This window comes from Carassius gibelio, chromosome B6 (assembly GCF_023724105.1).
Source record: "Carassius gibelio isolate Cgi1373 ecotype wild population from Czech Republic chromosome B6, carGib1.2-hapl.c, whole genome shotgun sequence".
Taxonomy (NCBI): Eukaryota; Metazoa; Chordata; class Actinopteri; order Cypriniformes; family Cyprinidae; genus Carassius; species Carassius gibelio.
Genome location: NC_068401.1, coordinates 21,762,773 through 21,787,232, shown reverse-complemented (window position 1 = coordinate 21,787,232; position 24,460 = coordinate 21,762,773). Strand labels below are relative to the sequence as shown.

Genomic DNA, 24,460 nt, shown 5'->3' with positions numbered 1-24,460 from the left:
GCACGTGGTGACGATAAAATACAACATATTTTGTAAAAAAAAAAAAAAGTATTTTTCTGTAAAATATAAGTATTTGCATTGGGAAAAAATAGTATCATTTTTAGTACATACCACTGTTGGTTTTGCAGCATGAATGTTGTTACAAATGTAACATTTGTCTTTTATTATTGGCTACTTCGTTTACTTGTATCAGGCTATCACTTTTGAAACTATATTTTAATGTGCTGTCCTTAAATTATAAGTAGCTTCACAGTTCAGTATTTTATTTACTTTCTGTACTCAGAAACACACACACACACAATTAATCACCCTTAAGAGAAAAAAAAAAAAAAGCAGATGCGCTAATCTTAATTTCAACTATACGGGGCACATCATTAAAAACTATTTGTGTTTTGTCCTCCATTATGTTTCTGAATCACTGGCGCTTTAGTGATTACCATCAGTGCTTGTAACTTCAATTTGATGGATGTTTGTGGCTTGTCTGAAATAAAAGCTTTAAACAGGTGATCTGCTTCTCCGTTCAGTACTGCTACTTGAGGACCCCTGCCTTTATCACTATCCTCATTGGATACATAATGGCTATAAAATGTCTCTCTGCACTTTTCCTTCAGAATAAAGAACTTCCAAGACCATGTGTTTCCATTCATGTAGGCATAGTTTTATTAATTAAAATGGACGTCTTACATTCTGTACATTCCACCCACACTAGCATCGATTTACAAAGCAACAAATAGTTAAGAATACAGTATATACACATCAGTATGTATTTTTTTATGTATAAAATACTTTGTGGATATAAAGATATGTAGCAACAGAGGATTTCCATTTATAACTGCTCAAGCTGAAAACGTTTACAGTCTCTTCTTTAGACAGTAAAGCGGAGGAAAGTTTTGTTGCACACATGACGAATGGATCTTTTTTTTTTCAGGAAAAAGGCATCAGCAAACCAAAGCAAAGACCCAGTAGCGCACATACAGTATTGTTCAAAATAATAGCAGTACAATGTGACTAACCAGAATAATCAAGGTTTTTCGTATATTTTTTTATTGCTACGTGGCAAACAAGTTACCAGTAGGTTCAGTAGATTCTCAGAAAACAAATGAGACCCAGCATTCATGATATGCACGCTCTTAAGGCTGTGCAATTGGGCAATTAGTTGAATTAGTTGAAAGGGGTGTGTTCAAAAAAATAGCAGTGTGGCATTCAATCACTGAGGTCATCAATTTTGTGAAGAAACAGGTGTGAATCAGGTGGCCCCTATTTAAGGATGAAGCCAACACTTGTTGAACATGCATTTGAAAGCTGAGGAAAATGGGTCGTTCAAGACATTGTTCAGAAGAACAGCGTACTTTGATTAAAAAGTTGATTAGAGAGGGGAAAACCTATAAAGAGGTGCAAAAAATGATAGGCTGTTCAGCTAAAATGATCTCCAATGCCTTAAAATGGAGAGCAAAACCAGAGAGACGTGGAAGAAAACGGAAGACAACCATCAAAATGGATAGAAGAATAACCAGAATGGCAAAGGCTCAGCCAATGATCACCTCCAGGATGATCAAAGACAGTCTGGAGTTACCTGTAAGTACTGTGACAGTTAGAAGACGTTTGTGTGAAGCTAATCTATTTTCAAGAATCCCCCGCAAAGTCCCTCTGTTAAAAAAAAGGCATGTGCAGAAGAGGTTACAATTTGCCAAAGAACACATCAACTGGCCTAAAGAGAAATGGAGGAACATTTTGTGGACTGATGAGAGTAAAATTGTTCTTTTTGGGTCCAAGGGCCACAGGCAGTTTGTGAGATGACCCCCAAACTCTGAATTCAAGCCACAGTACACAGTGAAGACAGTGAAGCATGGAGGTGCAAGCATCATGATATGGGCATGTTTCTCCTACTATGGTGTTGGGCCTATTTATCGCATACCAGGGATCATGGATCAGTTTGCATATGTTAAAATACTTGAAGAGGTCATGTTGCCCTATGCTGAAGAGGACATGCCCTTGAAATGGTTGTTTCAACAAGACAATGACCCAAAACACACTAGTAAACGGGCAAAGTCTTGGTTCCAAACCAACAAAATTAATGTTATGGAGTGGCCAGCCCAATCTCCAGACATTAATCCAATTGAGAACTTGTGGGGTGATATCAAAAATGCTGTTTCTGAAGCAAAACCAAGAAATGTGAATGAATTGTGGAATGTTGTTAAAGAATCATGGAGTGGAATAACAGCTGAGAGGTGCCACAAGTTGGTTGACTCCATGCCACACAGATGTCAAGCAGTTTTAAAAAACTGTGGTCGTACAACTAAATATTAGTTTAGTGATTCACAGGATTGCTAAATCCCAGAAAAAAAAAATGTTTGTACAAAATAGTTTTGAGTTTGTACAGTCAAAGGTAGACACTGCTATTTTTTTGAACACACCCCTTTCAACTAATTGCCCAATTGCACAGCCTTAAGAGCGTGCATATCATGAATGCTGGGTCTTGTTTGTTTTCTGACAATCTACTGAACCTACTGGTAACTTGTTTGCCACGTAGCAATAAAAAATATACTAAAAACCTTGATTATTCTGGTTAGTCACATTGTACTGCTATTATTTTGAACAAAACTGTACACTTTACTACACAGGCATTGTGTACAATACCCAAAGTAATTTATGTATTTAACGGTGGGACAAATGTAAAAAAATACATATTATTTACCATAATCCTTGTACACAATTACCAGGGCAGTACTTGTTAAACCGTTTATGTAAAATACCTCAAGGCAACTAGTCACCCTGCCTTTCCCTGGTCATAACCGAAGTCATTTTACACGTTTATTTTCAAACAGCCTGCTTATTAAGAGATGAGGTTATAAATCAGGCAAAACCTCCAGCAGCTGTTTGCTACCGTGCGTACCAAAACATGACATGTAATTTAGCATGTTAAAATTATATATATCATTAAAATCACAGCTTAGCATTCTTAAGACATGAGCACTCATATCCATATCACCACACATGCATATGAGAAACAAACAGTTGGATGTAATATATACACTTTAGCATTTAGTTATAACATACACAAAAACAGCACAGCCTGAGTCCATTGGTTTGTTTTGATATGACCACAATTTCACTTAAACTTGACTTTAAAATGCAAATAAAGGCAAGTTAACCTGACGTGGAAAGGAGAGAGATGAACAAGAATATCTTTCTTGGGTTGTGCTCATTAATCAGACTTTCATTGGAGAATCTTACATAACACTATGATGTAACTTTGAAGTTCTTCCAGATCAGACTATAAATGTATCGCTATTAAATGGTTTGAAATATCTATGACCACAAACCATACTCCTAATGAAATTATGAAAAATATGTCTTTGAGCATGGCTCCCTTATATTAAATGAATCATGACGTAATCAATTAAGGCTAGAACTTGTCACTCTCTGAGAACAGAGCAGGTAACTTTGGTGTTTTGTTTGTTTAATGAAACCTAGTGACCAGCTTAATTACATACACTCATTTTGGAGATTTCTGCTCACAGAGAACAGACAGTCAAGACACTAGCATCCAGACCCCAAACAGTATGCAAGCAATAGTTATTATCGACACAATCCATTTAAAAAGCCACTGGACCAGTCATTATAAGGCAATGCTAAAAAGATCAACTGACCAAAAAGACGTTGTCAGGTTTTCTTTAGAGTTTTTGTTTGACGTTCATTAAAATATTCTCATATTCATTGTCAGCGTTGTGTGTGCCCACAGAGGGATTATGGAATAAATAGTAATCAGACATCCACACACTCATTTGCAGGTCCTGGTCGCACCAAGGGCTCTGAATGGCTGTTCTATGCACTCAGCCTTCTCCCTGTGTGTGCGGTACAGGTACGATGCCAGCATGTTTCCACTGCTCCATGGCACTCATCAGCTTCATGTGTGGTTGCTGCGGTGGGCATTTTCGTGTTGCCGCTCTACTGGTAGGTTCAGGGTTTTCTTGGCGACACAGTGAATGTGGACAGGTGTTCCGCCAGGCAAACAGGCGCAGTCTGGCTCGCTAAAGGTATTGTGGCACAGCTGGCATCCTTTCTTTTCAGACACTAATATTGGGCCACCTCGATACTTGAGCTACACAACACAGAATGCAGTGGTTAGTGGGTCAATGACATTTACTGTAAAGTATACACAATTATAAAAGGAAAGGAACACACTTAAAAACCTACATTAAAATGATTTTAGTCTGAATTTTCTTTTTTTTAATAATAATAATACTTTTATACAGCAAGGACACATTAAATTGGTCAGAAGTGACAGTAAAGTTAATATGTCTTATATTTTTCAAATAAATGCTGTTTTTATTAAGAAATAATTAGGGATGCACCGAAATGAAAATTCTTGGCCGAAACCGAAAACCGAAAAAGAGAAAACGAAGGCCGAAAACCGAAACCGAAACACCGAAAGAAATTATGCCAATTATTAGTACCATTGCATTTATTGCTATGACAGTGTACTAACTTTACTAAAATTAAGACATTGCAATTGCATAAATTAATATTAAAGTTTCAAAGATAATTACAATTACATAACTTATTTAAAAAAAACATTAAAAAATACATAATTACAAATGATGCAAATATTTATTAAGCACATTGCAACAATGCACAGTATAAAATAAAATTCAAACAAAAAATGTATCCCACTCATGTGTATATTTAATAATAATGTACAGGCCTACTGGCCTGCAGAAAGGTTTTAAAATGAACAGTTCTCTCATAAAAACAAAGTGCATTTAGGTGAAGTGCATTTGAAATTTTTCTATGTAGGACTAGAAAGTGCATTACTTCTCCAGTTGGCAAGACTGTTATCACTTCTGGGGATGGGGACTTCAGACAGATAACCATCTAGCTGTTGAGCAGTTGAGCTTGTCATCTGCCTGACATTTGAGACATATTTGAGAGAGTGTATTTAAATAGGGCCAGGGCATAAATAAACATTTTTATCAAATTAAAGCAGAAATCTAGCAGAAAATCTAACATAAATATGGCTACAATCTGATATTATGTATGTATATATGTGTGTGTGTGTGTGTGTAGTAGCCTAAGAACAAAATAGCCAACGTATTATTATTATTTGAGGCACTTTCTTGCAGAATTCCACTGAACATATCAGACAACGATGGTGCATGCCCCTCATCTAGTGCAGAGACCAGTCTTTTTTCTGCGCTCCGATCTGTCTCCTGCGCTTGGCGCTTCTCCGTCTCCACGCGGGTTCTCCGCATCCAGCGCGGCCTGGATCATTTCTCGTGCGCGCTGCCTTATTTACGCATACAAGTAATGGTCTTTATAACGCGGATCAAGCACATTCGCGATGAAGTGCAGAGGATCCGAAAAGATCTCAGTGAGACGTGTGCTAACTGACTCTATAATACTGTACTTTTCTTTGTTTTTACTTCGTGGTCCGTCTTAATCTCTTTGTTAGGAGACGTTTTAGTGCTGCGAATAAAGGAATAAGAAGAGAGAGAATGTTCTCACTGGTGTTAAGTGAATGTCGCGTGGAGCTCGTGGTCTGCGCTTTGCAGGTGCACGTGCAGGTCGCGGTTTCTGTTTGCGTCATCACAACATTTCGGCCGTGTTGTTTCGGTGATAAAAGTCTATCGGCCGAAAACCGAAAAGGCCATTTTCGGCCGAAAATTTTCGGTGGCCGAAATTTCGGTGCATCCCTAGAAATAATAATAATACAAGTTTCCTGATCAAGAATCCCCACTCCCCCTTCATTATGATATCTGGAGAGATGTAACCCCCTAAATACATTAAATTAATTTTGATTAAATGAATAGACTGAGCACCATGTGACTTGACACTGTGCTGCTGACATTGAAAATAAAAACATAACTCATGAGAACGTACCCTGTCATGCTGAAGCTGGAGATTTTGTGCTCTGGCCAGCCCCACTGCAATCTGGGAAGTGCACCGTGCATGCACACTGGCCCTCAGCGCCCCGCACAGGAAAGGACGGAGTAATGTTAGAGACCACTCCTCTGGAAGGAGCTTTAACACACGCACTGCATCAAAAATGTCAGCGTTTTGGTTAAGCAAGTCAGCGGCAGCCACTGTTTGTGCCCCTCCTGGTACATCCGGGTCCAAGTAAACACTCAAAAGTTGATGGAAAAGGTTCTGACGGTAGAACTGGTCATGAGACGCAGAGGCCCAAGAGCAATATTCCTCAGCTGCAGCAGAGTCTTTCAGCTGGTGCACTAGAATGTGCAAGGCCTTGTCATGTTCCTCTAACTTCCCATGTAGAGTAGCTCGCTCAAGCAGCAGCAGCTCCGAGTTCTGAACTTTACCTACAAGCACACAAGCAGGTGACACTGAAACCATATTACAGCTCTTTACACCTTCAGCCACTTTATCGGGTACTCCTTGCTAGTACCAGACAACCATGTCACTTTTAAAGCCACTTAAATGACCTTTCTTCCCCATTCTGATGCTCAGTTTGAACTTCAGCAGATCGTCTTGACCATGCACAGTTGCGGTCATGTAATCAGCTGATTAGATCTGCATTAATGAAGAGCTGAACAGGTGTATCTAATAAAGTGACTGGTGGGTGTACATATCAATTGGAATTTGATGAATAACATTATTTTGGTCACACTTTATTTTAAAGTCCAATTCTCACTATGAATAAACCACTAACTATGACTTTTGCCTCAAACTCCAAATTTTACTGCTTATTAATAGTAAGGTACTGGGTTAGGGATGGAGAATATGTGACCCTGGACCACAAAACCAGTCTGAGGAGAGATTTATACATCATCTGAAATCTATATAAATAAGCTATGATGCATGGTTTGTTATTATAGGATTATATTTGTCTGAGATACAACTATTTGAAAATCTGGAATCTGAGGGTGCAAAAAAATTTAAATATTGAGAAAATCACCTTTAAAGTTGTCCAAATGAAGTTCTTAGCAATGGATATTACTAATAATTTTTTAATAATTATTATTATTTATTTACAGTTGGAAATGTTCTAAATATCTTTATGGAAAATGATCTGGCATAAAAGAAAAATCGACAAATCAAAATATACATGTGCGACTTAAGACTGGATTTGTGGTGCAGTGTCACATATGGTCATGCAGAATATGACTTCATAAGCACAAATAAACAGCCAACATGTTAATAATAGGCAAGCTAAAAAGCAACTAATTAATAGTACCGTATTTTTCGGACTATAAGTCGCACCTGAGTATAAGTCGCATCAGTCCAAAAATACGTCATGACGAGGAAAAAAAACATATAAGTCGCACTGGACTATAAGTCGCATTTATTTAGAACCAATAACCAAGAGAAAAAATTAGCGTCTTGAGCCGCGAGAGGGCGCTCTATGTCTTCAGTGGAAGACTACAGGAACACTGAGCAGCATACAGCGCCCTCTCGCGGCTGGAGACGGTAATGTTTTCTCTTGGTTCATCTCAAATTAATTTTGATAAATAAGTCGCACCTGACTATAAGTCGCAGGACCAGCCAAACTATGAAAAAAAAGTGCGACTTATAGTCCGGAAAATACGGTAAGAATTGGTCCCTATACTAAAGTGTTACCACTATTTCACAAAATCTCTTATGGCTACTACTTGACAATTTCTTTTAATAAAAAAATACAAACAAAAACAAACAAGATATTCTTATCCATCTTATTAAATTTATAGTTCTTATAAAGAATTCATTTCAATAGAGTATTGTATTGTAAAAAAGAAACAACAACAAAAAGTGCAATATTACAATAGTAAAATATTTGTCTTAACTTTCATGTGTTATTCTGATAGAAGATTCTACTGAAATCTAGTGTGATACTGTAAACCTCTGCTTTAAAGAGGCTCGAGTGCCTGTTATGAACAGAAAGACATTATTGCTGTATGACCAGTCAAAAATGCAATGAGCCATATCTGCAAACTCAAAGACCACTAGAGATCTGCTCAACTCGGCTGTTGATGTTCTTAAGAAGACAATTAATTACACTGCAACCAAATGGTCAGTGTGTCTGACATTAAAATAAAAACCTTAAATGTCTATTGGAGAACAGACACAGGCGAACATGTACTGGGTGCCTACCTAGTAGTAACTGGACCCTGTACAGATTAGACTCTTTCAGTAACCGTTGTAGTTTCTGGCGTGCAGCAGACAGCTGGTCCTCAGTGGCTGAAGGTCGTGAGATCAGGCCCAGCACTCTGTCTGCATACAGCACAGCTAGATGTGTGTGACACTTCTCTTTCTGTAACAACAGACACACAACATGCAACATTTAGGGAAACTTCTAGCTTTGGTACAGGACTGGACTAAATAATTAAAAATGCTTAGAACAGTGATGATTTACCTGCAATCTCTTCTCTAGAACAAGGTGTTCCAGGTAGAGCAGAAGGGCTTGATTGTGCTTCTGCAAATACGTGATCACATCATCTGGGTTTAACTGGCCCGTCTTCTCCTCCGAGGTAAACCTTTTGGTGAAGATCTGCACACCAACCTGTATTTAAAAGATAAAGAGACCTATTCAGTGACATCCAAATGACTATTATGTGGGTTAACGATAATATAAAGTCCAAACCTTTTGATCCTTCTGTAGTGCCCAGTCTGCATGCCGCCACACAAGATCAAGGTTGGAGCAAAAACTAAGAAAATCCACAACATATTCAAACAGATCTGGTCGTGTTGAGTCCTGGAGATCGCCATTGACAATCTTTATCCACATCTATAACAGGACAGGACCAAAACATGCTTTTACACATCCATTAACTGAGAGTGTATCCAACTGTGAAGTTATACAAATAAAACGCCATGAACTGACGCAGAAGAGAAGAAATTGTTAAATAAAATATTTTTTCCTTTGCGGACAAACCTTATTCTTGTAGCTTCATAATACTATGGTTGAACCACTAATGTCACTTGGACTGTTTAAATGATGACCTTACTACCTACCTGGGCCATGAACATGATTGTTACCTTGCTGTCTATACAGGGTAAGAAAGCGCTCTTATTTCATCAAAAATATCTCTGTTCTGAAGATGAACGAAGGTCTAACAGGAGATTTTTTTATGGAATCTGAGAGCTCTTTTACCTCCTGCTGACTTCACTGGTTCAACTGTAATTTTACGAAGTTACAAGAACACTTTTTTTGCACACAGAAAAAATAAACTTAAAAAAATATCTAACTAAAAATATCTTAAATTGTTTTCCGAAAATGAACAAAGGTCTTACGGGTTTGAAATGACATGAGAGTGAGTAATTGATGACAGAATTTTCATTTTTGGGTGAAGTAACACTGGCAGCAAACTTAGGCCCAATCCCAATTCTACCCCTTAGGGGAAGGGCCAGATAGTCCTCCAAACTAAGATTTTTCGGGACCAGACTTAAAACGAAGGGGTATGAATTATCTCGGCAACATGGCTGCTACAGCGAACAAAAAGACACATATGTAAGCTTTTTTGGCATAAATAAAGATTTTTACAAAAATCTATCATTTGTTTTATGTTACATTCAATTGTGAGTTCATATTAATGGTCATGTTACTCAAAGAAATGTTTGCAAAAAATCATTTATATTTGCTAACGTCATATCATTATGTGACTGCATGATAGTGCCATAGCATATGTCTGATCAGGATGATAACTGCCGTAGACATTGATGAGGGCTAATCCCCCCAATAATTAGAAATCGCTAAACCATTTTCTCAAATATTGCCTATTCGAGAGAGAGAGAGAGAGAGATATGGAAGTTGCATGTATTCGTGTCTGTGCGTTTATCTTTTTAGAGTGAGTTCACTTAAAGGGGGGGGTGAAATGCTCATTTTCACCCAATATCTATAGAGTAGTACTGCATCCTTCATAACTCTTTAGTTTTATTATATTCATAAGGGAAAGATAGTCTGTACCGATTTTTCCCGGAAAAACACGACCGGCTGGAGGCGTGACGTGTGGGCGGAGCTAAAGAATCACGAGCGCCAGTAGGCTTTTGCGTTGAGAGCGTTTGGAAGCTGTGACATTACCGTGAGGACAAAACCAACCAAAACAAACCATGGCTAACAGTCAGATTCAGCGTATATTCGATCAGATCCAGAGGCTGAAATTTAACAAGAGCAGCATCAGCAATGACGTCTCTATGTGGTATGTACTGAAACTGTATATATTTGCTTAGCGGTTTTGGAAAAAGACTAAGTTCCACTTTGTCGTCTTTTTTTTTTTTTTTTTTTTTAAGCCGTACATGTGGAAAGTGCAGTTTGATGACAACATCGCATGTTGTTTACTTGATTTGCTTACGCGCCGATAGCTAAGTTAACAACACAGAGATATTTGAAGCAGTTTTACTCACCGCATGTGGTTCCAACACACGATCGTGACCCTTTTTCGTTGGGAATGCATTATCCTTAAGAAATAAACGATGTGCAAATCCGGCGTCAAACTGGGCCTTGTTTGTAAAACAAGCATCTTCGAAATGCAGGGAACAAACACAAACACCTGCACAACTCCGTTGATGCTCTGTAAAAATAAACTCCATCCACTGGTCCCTTAATGCTGTTTCTCTTTTGGTAATCTGTGCAGGGTTGTCTTGCCCTGGCAACCAAAAACACACTCCTTTTGTGACATTTCGCGACGCTCTCGCTCTGATCAGTGAATGTCTGTTGTGCTCTCAGTGCTCTGCTATACGGGAGCGCGCGCTCTTCCGGCAGACGTGCCCTTTTGACCCATAAGGAAATTCCGCTCCATCTAATGTCACACAGAGCCATACTCGAAAAAAACTTTCCGAAACTTGTGACAAACCGGAAGGAGTATTTTTGGAACAGAAATACTCCTTCAAACGTACAACTTAATTTTTAAAACTTTGTCCATGTTTAGCATGGGAATCCAACTCTTTTAACAGTGTAAAAAACTCAGTATGCATGAAATAGCATTTCACCCCCCCTTTAAAAACAGCGATTGTATCCTCTCGTTGCTGGAAAATATAATGTAGCGATTCAGTATTTAAACTGTATTTAATAAAAATCATGGGGCAGCGTTGACAAGTATATTTTCTCCTGGATGTGTGAGCTGCGCTATTTCCGATATGTGTCATGTCATATGTGTCAGTAAGCAGCTCATTAATACAGAACGATAATTAAAAGCTCTAATGTACAACAGCTCACCAGTATGTGTGTATATTGTAAGCGCTAGTTGATGAATGATGGCGTGTGACCTCATAGTAGTGGTGTCCCAATCCTTAGGGGAATATTTTTTCGGGGAAGGGGAAGGGGTATAAAATAGAATTGGGCCTTAGGCTAAGCGGTCCCCACACAATCAGACAGCACATCAGCAATCAGATCTCACCTGTAAAGCAGCAGAATCTTGGCCATTGTAGTGATACAGAAGCCCAAGAGCAAAATACCTGAACAGAGAGAAAAAAAAAAAACATTTACAGTCAAATCACATTAAGAATTACAACAAAAGTTATTTAACCATTGTCAAACACTGACATTTAAAGTTTTAATTCATGCGCTGTCATAGTAACTAAACTGAATAAAAGGACAGAGGGCATGGATGATTAATGCATCATGACGGTTTATGAGACACCAACCAAAATATTACAAAATGTGATGATCAGCAAAGGTGTCACAAGCATCATCTTTGGAACATCTTTAGTTTTCTTGCAAAAATAAACTCAAAACTGGATCTTCTGATCCATAGCTACTCAAAGGAAAAATAAAAGCGAGTACCCACTTGTGATGCTTCTCCAGCCAGGGGGCGCTGTCTGACAAGACACAGGCATTATCGGAAGCCAGCAAGTCAAGGAGACTCTCGTGGCCGGTCTCTGCGTAGAGCTTCAGCAATGCAGTATCTACATCTTCACGGAAACCATTAGCACTGTCGCTGCTACGCACCTCGTGCAGGTAGCTAATGAGGAAACGTTTGAAGCGTTGTACCTTCTCCTGGTCTCCTTGCGTCAGGTGGTTCAAGTCAGCAAATTCATGAAGCGGTGGATGGCAACGGGTGAAAGAGGAAGAGGCGGGAAGGAGCAGTGGATAAAGAGAGATCAGCTCCCGTACATCAAGCTGTCCTTTCCTAAAATGGGCAACAGAAAAAGCTATTAAAATTAAAATAATGATATATTTTATATGTGTGTATACACACACACACACACACACAGAGGTGCATCTCAATAAATTAGTATCTCGTGGAAAAGTTAATTTATTTCAGTAATTCAACTCAAATTGTGAAACTCGTGTATTAAATAAATTCAGTGCACAGAGACTGAAGTAGTTTAAGTCTTTGGTTATTTTAATTGTGATGATTTTGGCTCACATTTAACAAAAAAAAATCCACTATCTCAACAAATTAGAATATGGTGAAATACCAACGAGCTAATTAACTCAAAACACCTGCAAACGTTTCCTGAGCCTTCAAAAAAAGTCTGGAAGAAAAAGTTGCACAACCAACTGAGAGAACCGCAGACTCATGGAGGAATGTCAAGCTAAATTGGTTAAAGAATTTGAGTGAACTTCACAAGGAATAGGATGAGGCTGGGGTCAAGGCATCAAAAGCCACCACGCACCGATGTGTCAAGGAATTTGGCTACAGATGAAGTACTCCTTGTTACCACTCCTGAATCACAGACAATGTCAGAGGCATCTTAACTGAGGAAGTCGTGGCCTAGTGGTTAGAGAGTTTGACTCCTAACCCCAGGGTTGTGGGTTTGAGTCTTGGGCCAGCAATACCACGACTTATGTGCCCTTGAGCAAGGCATCGAACCCCCAACTCGGGGTGTTCATGGTGTGTGTGTGTTCACTGCTGTGTGTGTGCACTTTGGATGGGTTAAATGCAGAGCACAAATTCTGAGTATGGGTCACCATACTAGGCTGAATGTCACGTCATGTCACTCACTCACCTAACTGGGCAAAGGAGAAGAACTGGACTGTTGCCCAGTGGTCCAAAGTCCTTTTAAGATGAGAGCAAGTTTTGTATTTCATTTGGAAAACAAGGTCCTAGAGTCTGGAGGAAGGGTGGAGAAGCTCATAGCCCAAGTTGCTTGAAGTCTAGTGTTAAGTTTCCACAGTCTGTGATGATTTTGGGTTCCAGGTCATCTGCTGGTGTTGATCCAATGTGTTTTTTGACAACCAAAGTCACTGCACCCATTTACCAAGACATTTTGGAGCACTTCATGCTTCCTTCTGCTGACCAGCTTTTTGAAGATGCTGATTTCATTTTCCAGCAGGATTTGGCACCTGCCCACACTGCCAAAAGCACCAAAAGTTGGTTAAATGACCATGGTGTTGGTGTGCTTGACTGGCCAGCAAACTCACCAGACCTGAACCCCATAGAGAATCTATGGGCTATTGTCAAGAGGAAAATGAGAAACAAGAGACCAAACAATGCAGATGAAATGAAGGCCGCTGTCAAAGAAACCTGGGCTTCCATACTACTTCAGCAGTGCCACAAACTGATCACCTCCAAGCCACGCTGATTTGAGTCAGTAATTAAAGCAAAAGAAGCCCCTACTAAGTATTGAGTACACATCCAGTAAATGAACATACTTTCCAGAAGGCCAACAATTCACTTATGAAGTATTCTTATTCGTTGAGACTGAACCACTGATATGAAATTACTCTTTTAATTTTGTCCTTGCTACATTTTTTCTATCAGTTACATTGCTATCTATGCAGGCTCAGAAAGCACTCCATCAAAAATATCTTAATTTGTGTTCTGAAGATGGACGAAGGGCTTACGAGTTTGAAATTACCCAAGTAATTAAATGTCAATTTTCATTTTTGAGTACTAACCCTTTAAAAAAAATTATAAATACAATTTTAGTAGTGAATAAAAGAAATAAATCTGACACAAGAACAAAAATACTAAAATATTTTTCAAGATGACTAATACCAATTAATAATACTATAATAATTTGGTTGGAAACTGTCCATTTGCCCAATTCTATTCCAAGTTTTACTGAAGGCCATGTTTTTCTATAGTAAATCATTCTAGATGCACCTTTTCCATGTCATCGACGTAGAATATTATGGTAGTATAAGCAGTTAGTGATTTAAATAGATTCTAGTTCTAGTTCTTGCTGTATGATAGATGTAGAAGCTTAAAATACATGCAGAATTCAACATGGTAGATCTACTGATATTTATGTCAGCCATTTATTCAGCTGTTAGACAAGTTACTGTTCTCCATTTATTAGCATACGGCGATAAGGGTCAGGTGCACAGAGGGATAAGAAGCAATTAGCAAAGAAGTTAATTAACTTCGTTCAGTCATCTTCTGAAGCATCTGGGTCTGAGCGACAATTAACAGTATTAATTACATGACAAAATGAAACACTTCACCTAAAAAGCTCTTTTGCTTCTAAAAACTGTAGCTGGCCAAACTGGATGAATCCTGCTTGTTGGAGAATTCTTTTGTGCAATATCTACAACATAAAAAGAGAAAATTGTCAATTAAAATCCTTTCCCCTATTGAGAGAAACACTCATTTCTTCACCAGTTTGCCAGATCAGTTTGTGGTACCTGATATTTTTCTTTGGGAATGTTTCTCTGTGCCGCCTCGGTGAGGGTCAGGGCCTCTTCGACTCGATGGTTTGCCAACAGGTCTTGGATCTGACGCTCCAGAGGTAGAGGAACCAGTATATACACTGCTTTTGAAGAGGCTAAGACCACCTTACCTGAGAGAGGGCATCAGAAATAAAGAATTGAGGTTCTTCTTTACAAAGTGGACACAAAAAATTCATTAGCTAATTATTATCAGAACTTTGAGCACTGCATAACTTGAATGCTGTAGCTGATGTACCTATAGTTCAAGGCATTGAGGAACATTGAGTGATATGAAAGGGAGAACAGGTGTTTACATAAAACACCAATTTCACTACAAGCCACATTTATGAAAACAAACTTTAGCATAAAGTAAAGCACATTGATAGGACATGAGAATGTGTGAGTGCCCGTGGTCGTACATGATTTATCAACTGAAAAACAATCAAGCTTGTGATCGGCACAATAATGAGTTTTTGAAGCAAGACGTATGGCGACTGACCTGATCTGAGCTTGTCATAACACATTACATCAGGAGCTCCTGAGTAAATTGCCTTCACTATATTCTCTGCACCGCTTGCTTTATTAAATGTGAATGAGTCTGTTTTTTTTTTCATCCTGATTCAAGCCCTATCAAGCTTTAGCAAGTCTTGACAGGAGACATTTTCCTTGCTGCTTTGTAGGGAAATTTACCTCAGCACTTCAGAGAAATCAATTCTGGTAAAACAGTAGACTGTAGCACTAGCAATCTGAAGGAATAACAACTAAGACACCTGAGATCTTAATATATATTGAAATGTTTAAATCGGTGACGTTTCTGCTGTTTCTTACAGGATTTTGTTTTTGTAAATTTTCTTCTGAAACTCTGTTTTAGGGCTGTAGCTATCGAATATTTTAGTAATCGAGTATTCTACCAAAAATTATATCGATTAATCAAGTAATCGGATAAAATGTGTTTTTGCTTAAAGTGCAACATTAATTATGCAAGAGAAAATAAGACTCCTTAACAACTAAGTTTCCTTTATTAGAAAAAATATATATATTTTTATTTTTTTAAATGCATAGAATGCAATGCATATATATATAAAAAAACATTTAATTATTACCCATTGTTTCTCTGTCTGTAGTTATACTGTGAACAATGACAATAAAGTTGACAGATGAATTAAGTGCATTTAAGTGCCATTCGGTTGGGGTTTTAAATAAAGCATTTTCAGAGATGCACATAAAACATTAATTTAATTTATCTTTTAATTATTGAAAATTAAGAAAACGTAACTTTTTGGTAAACAAAGGGGATTTACTATTAAAAATAAAACATGGAAGAAATTTTGTGTGATTAAACCTTAAAAAAAAAATAATAATAATGTTTTTGACATGTCTTTGACATGTCCACACACCAAACAAAATGCAAAGTCCACTGAACAAATATGTCCCTGAAGATGAGGGTGACAACAAAAACTATAGCACACAAACAAACAAAAAGTGACCGTGCACACATACACACAAATAAAATATTTCAGACCTTGCTGGACAATCTTTGGTGCTAACTTAGGCACCGTTTACACAATGTTTTCAGACAAAAACTGGAAACTTTTTATGTGTTTTCCTGTCCGGTTACATGACAACGACATTTTTGGGACTGAAAACATTTTTGATAACAGGTTTCAAAGAGCAAGTTTTTTGAAAATGCCACCATTGTGGTTTCTGTGTAAACACCCAATACGAGAATCTTTAAAAATGGTGACGTAATGCGCGTGCGTAGTATTTGATTGGTATGTAGACATGCACTGTATGTGTCGATTTTAAAGGCAAGCATGCACAACTTACACAACAATGGTGGAAACAGAGTACATGGTACTATTGTTGCTGCTCAAGAGTTTGCTAACGGTTTTTCAGCAAAGCGTGGATTTACTTCAATATTACAACCAATTCATATACACACGGCAACAGGTACTGTTTACTAACAAGGTGACAGTGCAAACTACTGGCCTGCCATATGTAATACAGCGTGAACATTTAAAAAATACATGATGTTTTGATGAATGATTTGCATTTACACGTCTGCGAAAATGTCATTTATGTGTGAACATTTTTAAAAACGCAAAGGAAAAACTTTTCCGTTTGTTCAAAAGACAATGAACTTGCATTTTGTTTGGTGCACAGATTTTTTGCCTTTGCTTTTGGTATTTTCACTAATAGTATTTTCACTATTGATTGAATCTATGCACCCAATTATAAACTTTTATTTTACATAATTGGCGCAGAATTTTATCATATATTCATGTTTAAATCATAACCTGCGATTCGCCAAATGGCGTTTTTCCACTGCATGGTACAGCAGGGAACTACAGTGTGACCAAAATGACCAAAACTTTCAAAATGACATTGCGATCCTAATTTTTATGAGGTCGCAAATGTATCATTGATTATTTTTGTACCTACCTTATGTTTTAGGCAATATGCTATGATTTACTATGAGCATTTATTAAAACAGAAATGTGTATTTTAAAAATATGTTTCATAACGTGCTCTGAGCATTCAACACATCAAGTTGGCTTCATCCCCAAGATGCGGGAAAGCTCAACTGGTTACTCGCGAGCTCTGTTGGTTGCGCACGAGAGAGAGAGCCGCGTCTCACAGACAGAAACACTGAACTGAGCTCTCCTTAAGGACGTTCGTGTCCTCCTGCACCTGAATGAACAAATACAAATCACAGTTTAAACAAACAGAAAAGGATGCGAAAGAGCTCAATTCAGCACCGCTGTGTTCTGGTGTTCAGAGCGCACGCAGAGACGTCTTCTTGCTTTTGTACCGACAACAAATACATACTAAATATGTCAAAATACCTGTCATGGAAAGTGTGTTCAAAAAGTCTGTGGTTATGTCTTAAGTGAAAGTAAAGAGTTGGAAATAAATCGGGTGTGTATCATTATAATGTCTCTTAAAGTGACCGCGCCTAATTTAATAGCTCTGCTGTCAGTGTCTTTAATGTATGAAAATGAAAGTAAATCACTCACTGCTCTTGATTGAATTACTTTGTAGTTTTAACAAGAATTTATCCACAGCCAGCTTTCCTGATATAATTGATTATATTGTTTTACTGGTGGGTGCAGGACACTAGTTCATTTATGTAAGTGAGTAAAGCAAAATACAGTGATCGTGAAATATTATACCCAAAAATTCTTCATACAGTAGACTACCAGTGAAATTGATAAAAAAATAAATTATATATATATATATATATATATATATATATTAAATTAGCGACCGGACCATGCTCTGCAGAGCAGAGACATTCACTGATCAGAGCGAGAGCGAAATGTCACAAAAGAAATGAAATGTGTTTTTGGTTGCCAGGGCAAGACAACCCTGCACAGATTACCAAAAAAACCCCCAAAAAAAACATGTTGTGCAAGTGTTTTTGTTTGTTCCCTGCATTTCGAAGATGCTTGTTTTACAAACAAGGCCCAGTTTGACGCCCGATTTGCGTATCGTTTATTTCTTAAGGATGATGCAATCCCAACGAAAAAGGGTCATGATCGTTTGTTGGAACCGCAGGCGGTGAGTAAAACTGCTTAAAATATCTCTGCCTCCTTGTTAGTGCGTCCGCCTCCCATGCCGGAGACCTGGGTGCGAGCCCCGCTCGGAGCGAGTGCGAGGAGCGTCAGAAAGGACCCTGGAGAGAGGGGTTACATAAGCAAATATATACAGTTTCATTACATACTACATAGAGACGTCCTGTTGTAGTCGTTGCTGCTGCTGCTCTCGTTCAGTTTCAGCCTCGGGATCTGATTCTGGATCATAAATAAACGGCTGAATCTGACTGTTAGCCATGGTTTGTTTTGGATGATGTTTTTTTTTTCCTCACGGTAATGTCACAACTTCCAAATGCTCTCAAGGCAAAAGCCTACTTGTGCTCATGATTCTTTAGCTCCGCCCACACGTCACACCTCCAGCGGCTATTGTTTTTCCGAAAAAAATCGGCACAGACTATTTTTCTCTTATAAATATAATGAAACTAAAGACTTTTTGGAGATATGAAGGATGCAGTACTACTCTATAGGTACTCAAGGTTAACAGGAGATTGAGTGAATATGAGCATTTCACCCCCCCTTTAACTCTGGTAATAAAATATCACAAGAACTAAATTTCTAAACTATAACAAATAAACTGTGATAATGTGAGAAATGTTGAAGGTGTCTGAATACATTTAGGTTTGACTGTATGTTATTTTACAGTGAAGACTATGCAGTGCCATTTTAAATTAGTTTTTGGACACCTACAAACTTAAAAAAAATTAACCATTGTGTAAATAGCAGAAATAAATAAATAGAACGAACATACTGTAAATATTAAACCATTTCAGACAGGGCTCACTGTACGATTTGCACCAGGGCCCCTCTAACCCAGCTATGGCCCTGGGTTAAGGTACCAAGACAGAGCAATGCACTGTGTGTACTGTAAGAAATAAAACAAGACAGCATGTGGTTTAAAAGATGGCAAGTAAAATAAAAAGCACATCTGTATGCAGTACAGTGTCATTATTATCCAGAGCGGCTTATATAAAAAGTTTGTGCGACCAAATTTTGTTTTGCGCAAATAACTGAAAAAGTTAGTCGCGCAAGTGCCACCAGTGGTAAAGGTTAGTGTAGTTCCCTGTATGGCTTGGCATGGTTCACTTTTGGGGGGGGCTTCCACTGGGTACAGTACCTTGTACTTTTTTTAGTACCACCATGGTTGAGGTTCCAAGTGAACCGTACCGTTACCAAAACGTGACGTGCAAACTCTGCTGACCACTGATTGGCCAGAGAGAATAGTCACGACCTGCATCACTGAACTTGCGACACAAATACAAAAAAACCACTAGATTTAAAGAAGCACAGCCAGCGAAGAATTGAATGCAACTGTTTTGAAGAGAGCACACCTTTTTTTAACAACCAAAGGAGTCGTGGCAGTAGAGGCGGCTCCACTATAATGACATGAGAATAATCCCGCCCACTCTAAAACAATACTAAACTGCAGAGGAAACACAAACCGTGCCGTAAAGGCACCACAAGTGAGTTGATAACTGGAACGGATTCGGTTTAGAAATTAGTTGTCTGACTGAATCAATGCCATGACACCTGGGATTGAAAATAACAGTCTATTTTGCAAATAATTTAGACTAGTGTTGGGCAATATGGTCATTTTTCAAATCGTCACCCCGTGAGATCGACGATACACGATATTATCGTGCATGGGTGGAGCAAGAGAGAAACTCTTTGTTCTTGTCATAGCATAACAATTTGGTGTTTTAAACCGCACAGGTGCGCGAGAGAGCCAATGGAATCACCAATAATCGAAAAAATATAATTAAAACATACGGACTGATTAAACTAACGTTAAATATAAAAAAAAATATGCAACTGTCATATCGTGCATTCTGTGACAAATATGCCACATCTACATACTGAGGTAATCAGTCTAAATGTTCTGCAAAACCAGTCAATGGTGAAAATCAGTAGTAGATTTATTTTAAAGTTCAACAGTTTAACACTAATATTGATCATAATCGAACACGTTAAATATAAAAGTATTCAAAACAGGTAAGTTGATATATTTGGAGTAAAGTTGAATTGAACTGATGCATCAGTCTACAGCACTCCGGAGCATGCCTCACGACGAGCCCGACGCACCGCCAAAGAAACAAAAATGAAATGCATTCTAACACAACTGTGGCATTAAACTCAGTTAGTGAGGGCTCGTTTAAAATATTGCACATATACAGATCGTTCAGATTACTTGTTAAAGTGCAACGAAATACCCTATATCTGCAGATGATGGATGATGTATGTTTGTGGATGGAGACTTTGTAACGGCCAAAATGTATTTTGCATGCATCACATTATAGTGCGGTGTGCATAAAAATAATAACAATAATAACAATAATAACGGCAGCTATTATTATTTAATACATTAATAAGAGAATGAGCCTAATATCACCTTGATTATCGACAGAGAAATCTGCTTATGTTGATATCTCTGACTATTATCGATACACGATTCGATCCAAGTGCACACACACAGCAGTGAGAAGTGATTACACCGTGAACACACACCCAGAGCAGTGGGCAGCTATATCCAGCGCCCAGGGAGCAACTGGGGGTTCAGTGCCTTGCTCAAGGGCACTTCAGCCATGGGTATTGAGTGTGTAAGAGAGCACTGTTTATTCACTCCCCCCAACTACAACTCCTGCAAGCACCAAGACTCGAACCTGCAACCTTCAGGTTACAAGTCCAACTCTCTAACCATTAGACCACAGCTGCCGCTCTTCATAAAGATTGAAAAAAAAACAACAACATTGAAGCTAAATAAAAAATTTGGAACAGTACATTTGTGTGAACTGTAATTTTGTTTTGTGGAACACATTTAAAGATGCAGCATGTAAAATTTTCTTAATAACATGCATATGCCATTAGGTTGCCTTTTTCTAGCCATCGTTATGTTCACGGTCACATATTGGTTTTAAACTTTTAAGGTAATGATCACTTGTAACAACGGTTACCAGCTTTCCTCAAAGCATCATATTTAACCACAATGAAAATCTGAGTTGAAGCAAACTAAACAAATGATTGGAGACATTCTGCATACATCATCGAAGAGGAGTCATAGTTTCCACCTCAAAGACTGCAGTGAGCCTGACTAGCTTGACTGTGAATATGCTATAAACAGAGCAGACCCCCACATTTAACATGATGTAAATGAAAACACAGTCTATCTGCCGTATGTTTCTACTGTAGGTCCAGTCTAACTGTCAATAAATCTTTTCTGGCTCTGGAATGCTGGAAAGCTATATTTTCATGACTGACTACATGCCAAATAGGTACACTGTGCCTTAATGTCCCCAGTACAATTAATACAGTGCAAGGAAGAAATAAACGGTAAATGTATGGGACAGCACTCTTACCTTCAAAATCCTGTAAAAGGTGTCCATCTCTGAAAGATAGCGTCTGTTTGAGCTGCTGGTCCAACATGCTGTGAACGGTCACAAAGCCTTCATCCAGAGCGACCACATACGGGAAACACACAGCCGCCGCAATCACGCTCTCTGACCAGCTCACCGGAGCACGCTGAGATATGCCCTCCGCGTTAGCAAACATCCCTGAGAGATAACGATACAGAGATCCATGACTCATCACGAGTGATTGCCATGACGACAGACATAGCCAAGGAGACAGATTCATATCTCAGGTGGGGTGCGGCTAACATTATAATACAAATGACAAATAAACAAATAACAGATGCATTAACCATAAAAACAATTCATGATACAGAGTCCTCAGTCATTTCCTTTTGAAATGCATTAGTGTGAATATAAAGGGATTCTTACTAAGAATTTATACCACAAACAATATCTTCCAAAAGTCCAAAAAACAAAAAAAGGAATATTGGCTTGCATCTCTTGCAGGGTTGACATTTTTGAAAGCCACAACCACTTCACATATAGGATTCCATTATTCTGAAGTCAATGAGGTTTTAATTGGGTTTTTGGTTAAAAGTCTCAAATAAGTTCTGTGGTTAACATAAGAACAAGATATTTTCATTTTCAGTTTTATTCTTCAACATTAACTTCATCAGTAATTGTGGTGTTGTTTGTTTATAGCTTACATATAGTTTTTTACTTAAGGTGATTTTTTTTTTTTTGTTTAAAAAATAAAAGTTGTGTTTATTTGTAAAGATTATCTTGATGATAAGAATCTTAATAAGAAACTTAATTTCCTACAACAAAAGTCATCACTGCTCAGTCATCACTGACAGCAGAATACATTTTTTAGTCTATTTATTTTTTCAGAATGAAATGTTACATTTATCCAAACACATGTTCTTAATTTATATTAAAATCTCCCTTACCTAAACCATAAAAGATATTCAGTCACAGATCTGAATGAAAACTTCCAGTGAAGATTCTCAAAATTTCATTGATGACTAAAATGTTCCAATAAGGAAAAGAAAAGCCTCATGCTGGGGGCGAGCTTATATTAAAATTTGAATAGAAGGTCAATCTGTACATACTGATCATTCAATGCCATTTTTGACCATTTAACTCACCGAGCCCGCCTGGAGCAGCCAGGAGAAACTCTTCCCGGCCAATCCTCTTCACAATGGGTTTCCTTTCTTCACAGTCATAAGGGAACAGGTCCTGAGAGGCTCCTGTGTTGTAGTTGAGAATCATATACTGTGTGGACAGGGCAAGACAGATATTGAATCCATCCAGGCTCAGAGCACAGGGCTGCTCTGGTGTGGTTACTTCCTTTATCATCTGCACTCGGTCCTCATGGACTGTACAGATCTGGACAGCCCGTCTGCGTGCCAAAACCACTGCCATTTCCACACAGAACGCATCCCCTGTCACTGGATTCTCATTGATACAAAACGCAGTCACACCTTTGAGCTTTGTGCCACCAGTGGGCACAGGCTCCAGAGTAACCATGTCCACAACAATAATGCATGAGTCACAGAGGACAATTAGACGCTCCAACGCAGAGGCAGCCTTCAGCTCAGCCACTGGCTTCTTCAGGCCCAGGTATTTGTGGAGGAGCTTCTGGGCACTGTAGGCCAGCTTACCTTTGGCTGTAGTGTGTTCCTCTAGTAGGAAGTGATGGATGAAGCAGTCACTGGTGCCAAGGTACAGGTGTTTGCCGCAGCACTCTATGCATTCGATGATTATCCGCACCTTTTCACCCATCACTTGCTCCCGCTCCACGGCGGGAACCAGCTCAAAAGCTTTCACGCTCATGATGCCACCCACATCTACAGAGAGAGAAAACAAAGACAAATTCAACGTGTAAGGTTAGACTTGCACTGACAAGTAGGAGTAATAATATAAAGAATATTATAAAGATTTTGTTATTATTATAATAAATAAAAAGTTAAGTAAAGAGTTTCCCTGTCTTGCTGAACAAAGTCTAAACTAAAGCTATAAATAGAACTTCTTATATTAAAGATAATTAAGCCCTTCTCATATTTAAAAAGTAATGCGAAAGTAGCGTAAAAGTAACGCAAGTTACATTACTTTTCATAAAAAGTAACGGAATTTGTTACTTTTTTTAGGGAGTAATCCAATATTGTAATGAATTACTTTTAAAAGTAACTTTCCCCAACACTGCTGACAACAAATATGAACAATATTCTAAACAGAAACGCAAAATGGCTTATTAGTGTCACTAACTGGTATAATTTAGCATATTCTAAAGCTATAAATCACAGCTCTGACGTAAAAAAACAGGTGCCTATCAACCTGTGGTTTGTATTCCACACAGGTTCATTACAGACCTGTCCCGTTCTTCTACAAAACGCAAAAGGCAGTTATTTTTAGTAATACAAAGTTGTATGCGAGATACATTTCTGTCAAACCAGCCAAAGATTACACTAGATTACACTAGGAAAACCATATCAAGACGAATCAACACTTAATTCCTCTTTTAAGCACCAGCACCAGTTTCACATCCACACCAGCCTGGTGTGAGCATTTATATGAACGACAGACAGAAGTGAATTGATCACGGGCGTCTACGGCTGTGTTTTAAAGCTTAGTGAGATGCCCATCTAAAAATATTCCTTTTGGATTTTTCCTAATATGCGCCTATTAAGCCATTAAGGCTGTGCTGGTAGACAGTTCGCTAGAGTTTAACACACAGCCTACGTGTCTGGTCGTGTGAGTGTGTGTGTGAGTGGTGCGGCATGCAGAGAACGCAGATGATGTTAAAGTCGAGCGCATATCGTACCCCAGCCGTGGCCAGTGCGGTCCTGATTTGAGAGATGGCAGTGTTTTCACGGCCTGCCCGTTTCATTCAAGCGCCCCACTCCACCTCCCTTGCTCGCTCACTCTCCCTGCGGTAACGCTTCCTGTATCTCCAACGAAATACATCCGGCCACGTGACGAGGGTGGGCTCT

General features: G+C 38.5%; 1 protein-coding gene across 1 annotated transcript; it reads right to left on the bottom strand.

Moving 5' to 3' along the window:
- Window positions 1-636: 636 nt before the first annotated feature.
- tgfbrap1 (transforming growth factor, beta receptor associated protein 1) lies at window positions 637-24,459 on the bottom strand. The gene is made up of 12 exons (XM_052559009.1): window positions 24,292-24,459; window positions 22,616-23,317; window positions 21,474-21,668; window positions 14,504-14,658; window positions 14,324-14,406; window positions 11,718-12,059; window positions 11,328-11,385; window positions 8,576-8,719; window positions 8,348-8,494; window positions 8,086-8,245; window positions 5,881-6,317; window positions 637-4,102 (listed from the first exon to the last, which is right to left on the bottom strand). Exons 2-12 carry the CDS (start codon window positions 23,301-23,303, stop codon window positions 3,908-3,910), a joined length of 2,604 nt encoding a protein of 867 aa, XP_052414969.1. The 5' UTR covers window positions 23,304-23,317; window positions 24,292-24,459; the 3' UTR covers window positions 637-3,907.
- Window position 24,460: the final 1 nt, after the last annotated feature.

Excerpts from the sequence above, each read along its gene's own strand:
- tgfbrap1 (XM_052559009.1), bottom strand. The coding sequence starts at position 23,303 with ATGAGCGTGAAAGCTTTTGAGCTGGTTCCCGCCGTGGAGCGGGAGCAA. Across the intron at positions 14,659-21,473 it reads CCTTTTACAGGATTTTGAAG|GTAAGGTGGTCTTAGCCTCT; the intron begins GTAAGAGTGCTG and ends GCCCTCTCTCAG. Across the intron at positions 4,103-5,880 it reads TCCAGCTTCAGCATGACAGG|CTCAAGTATCGAGGTGGCCC; the intron begins GTACGTTCTCAT and ends TGTGTTGTGTAG.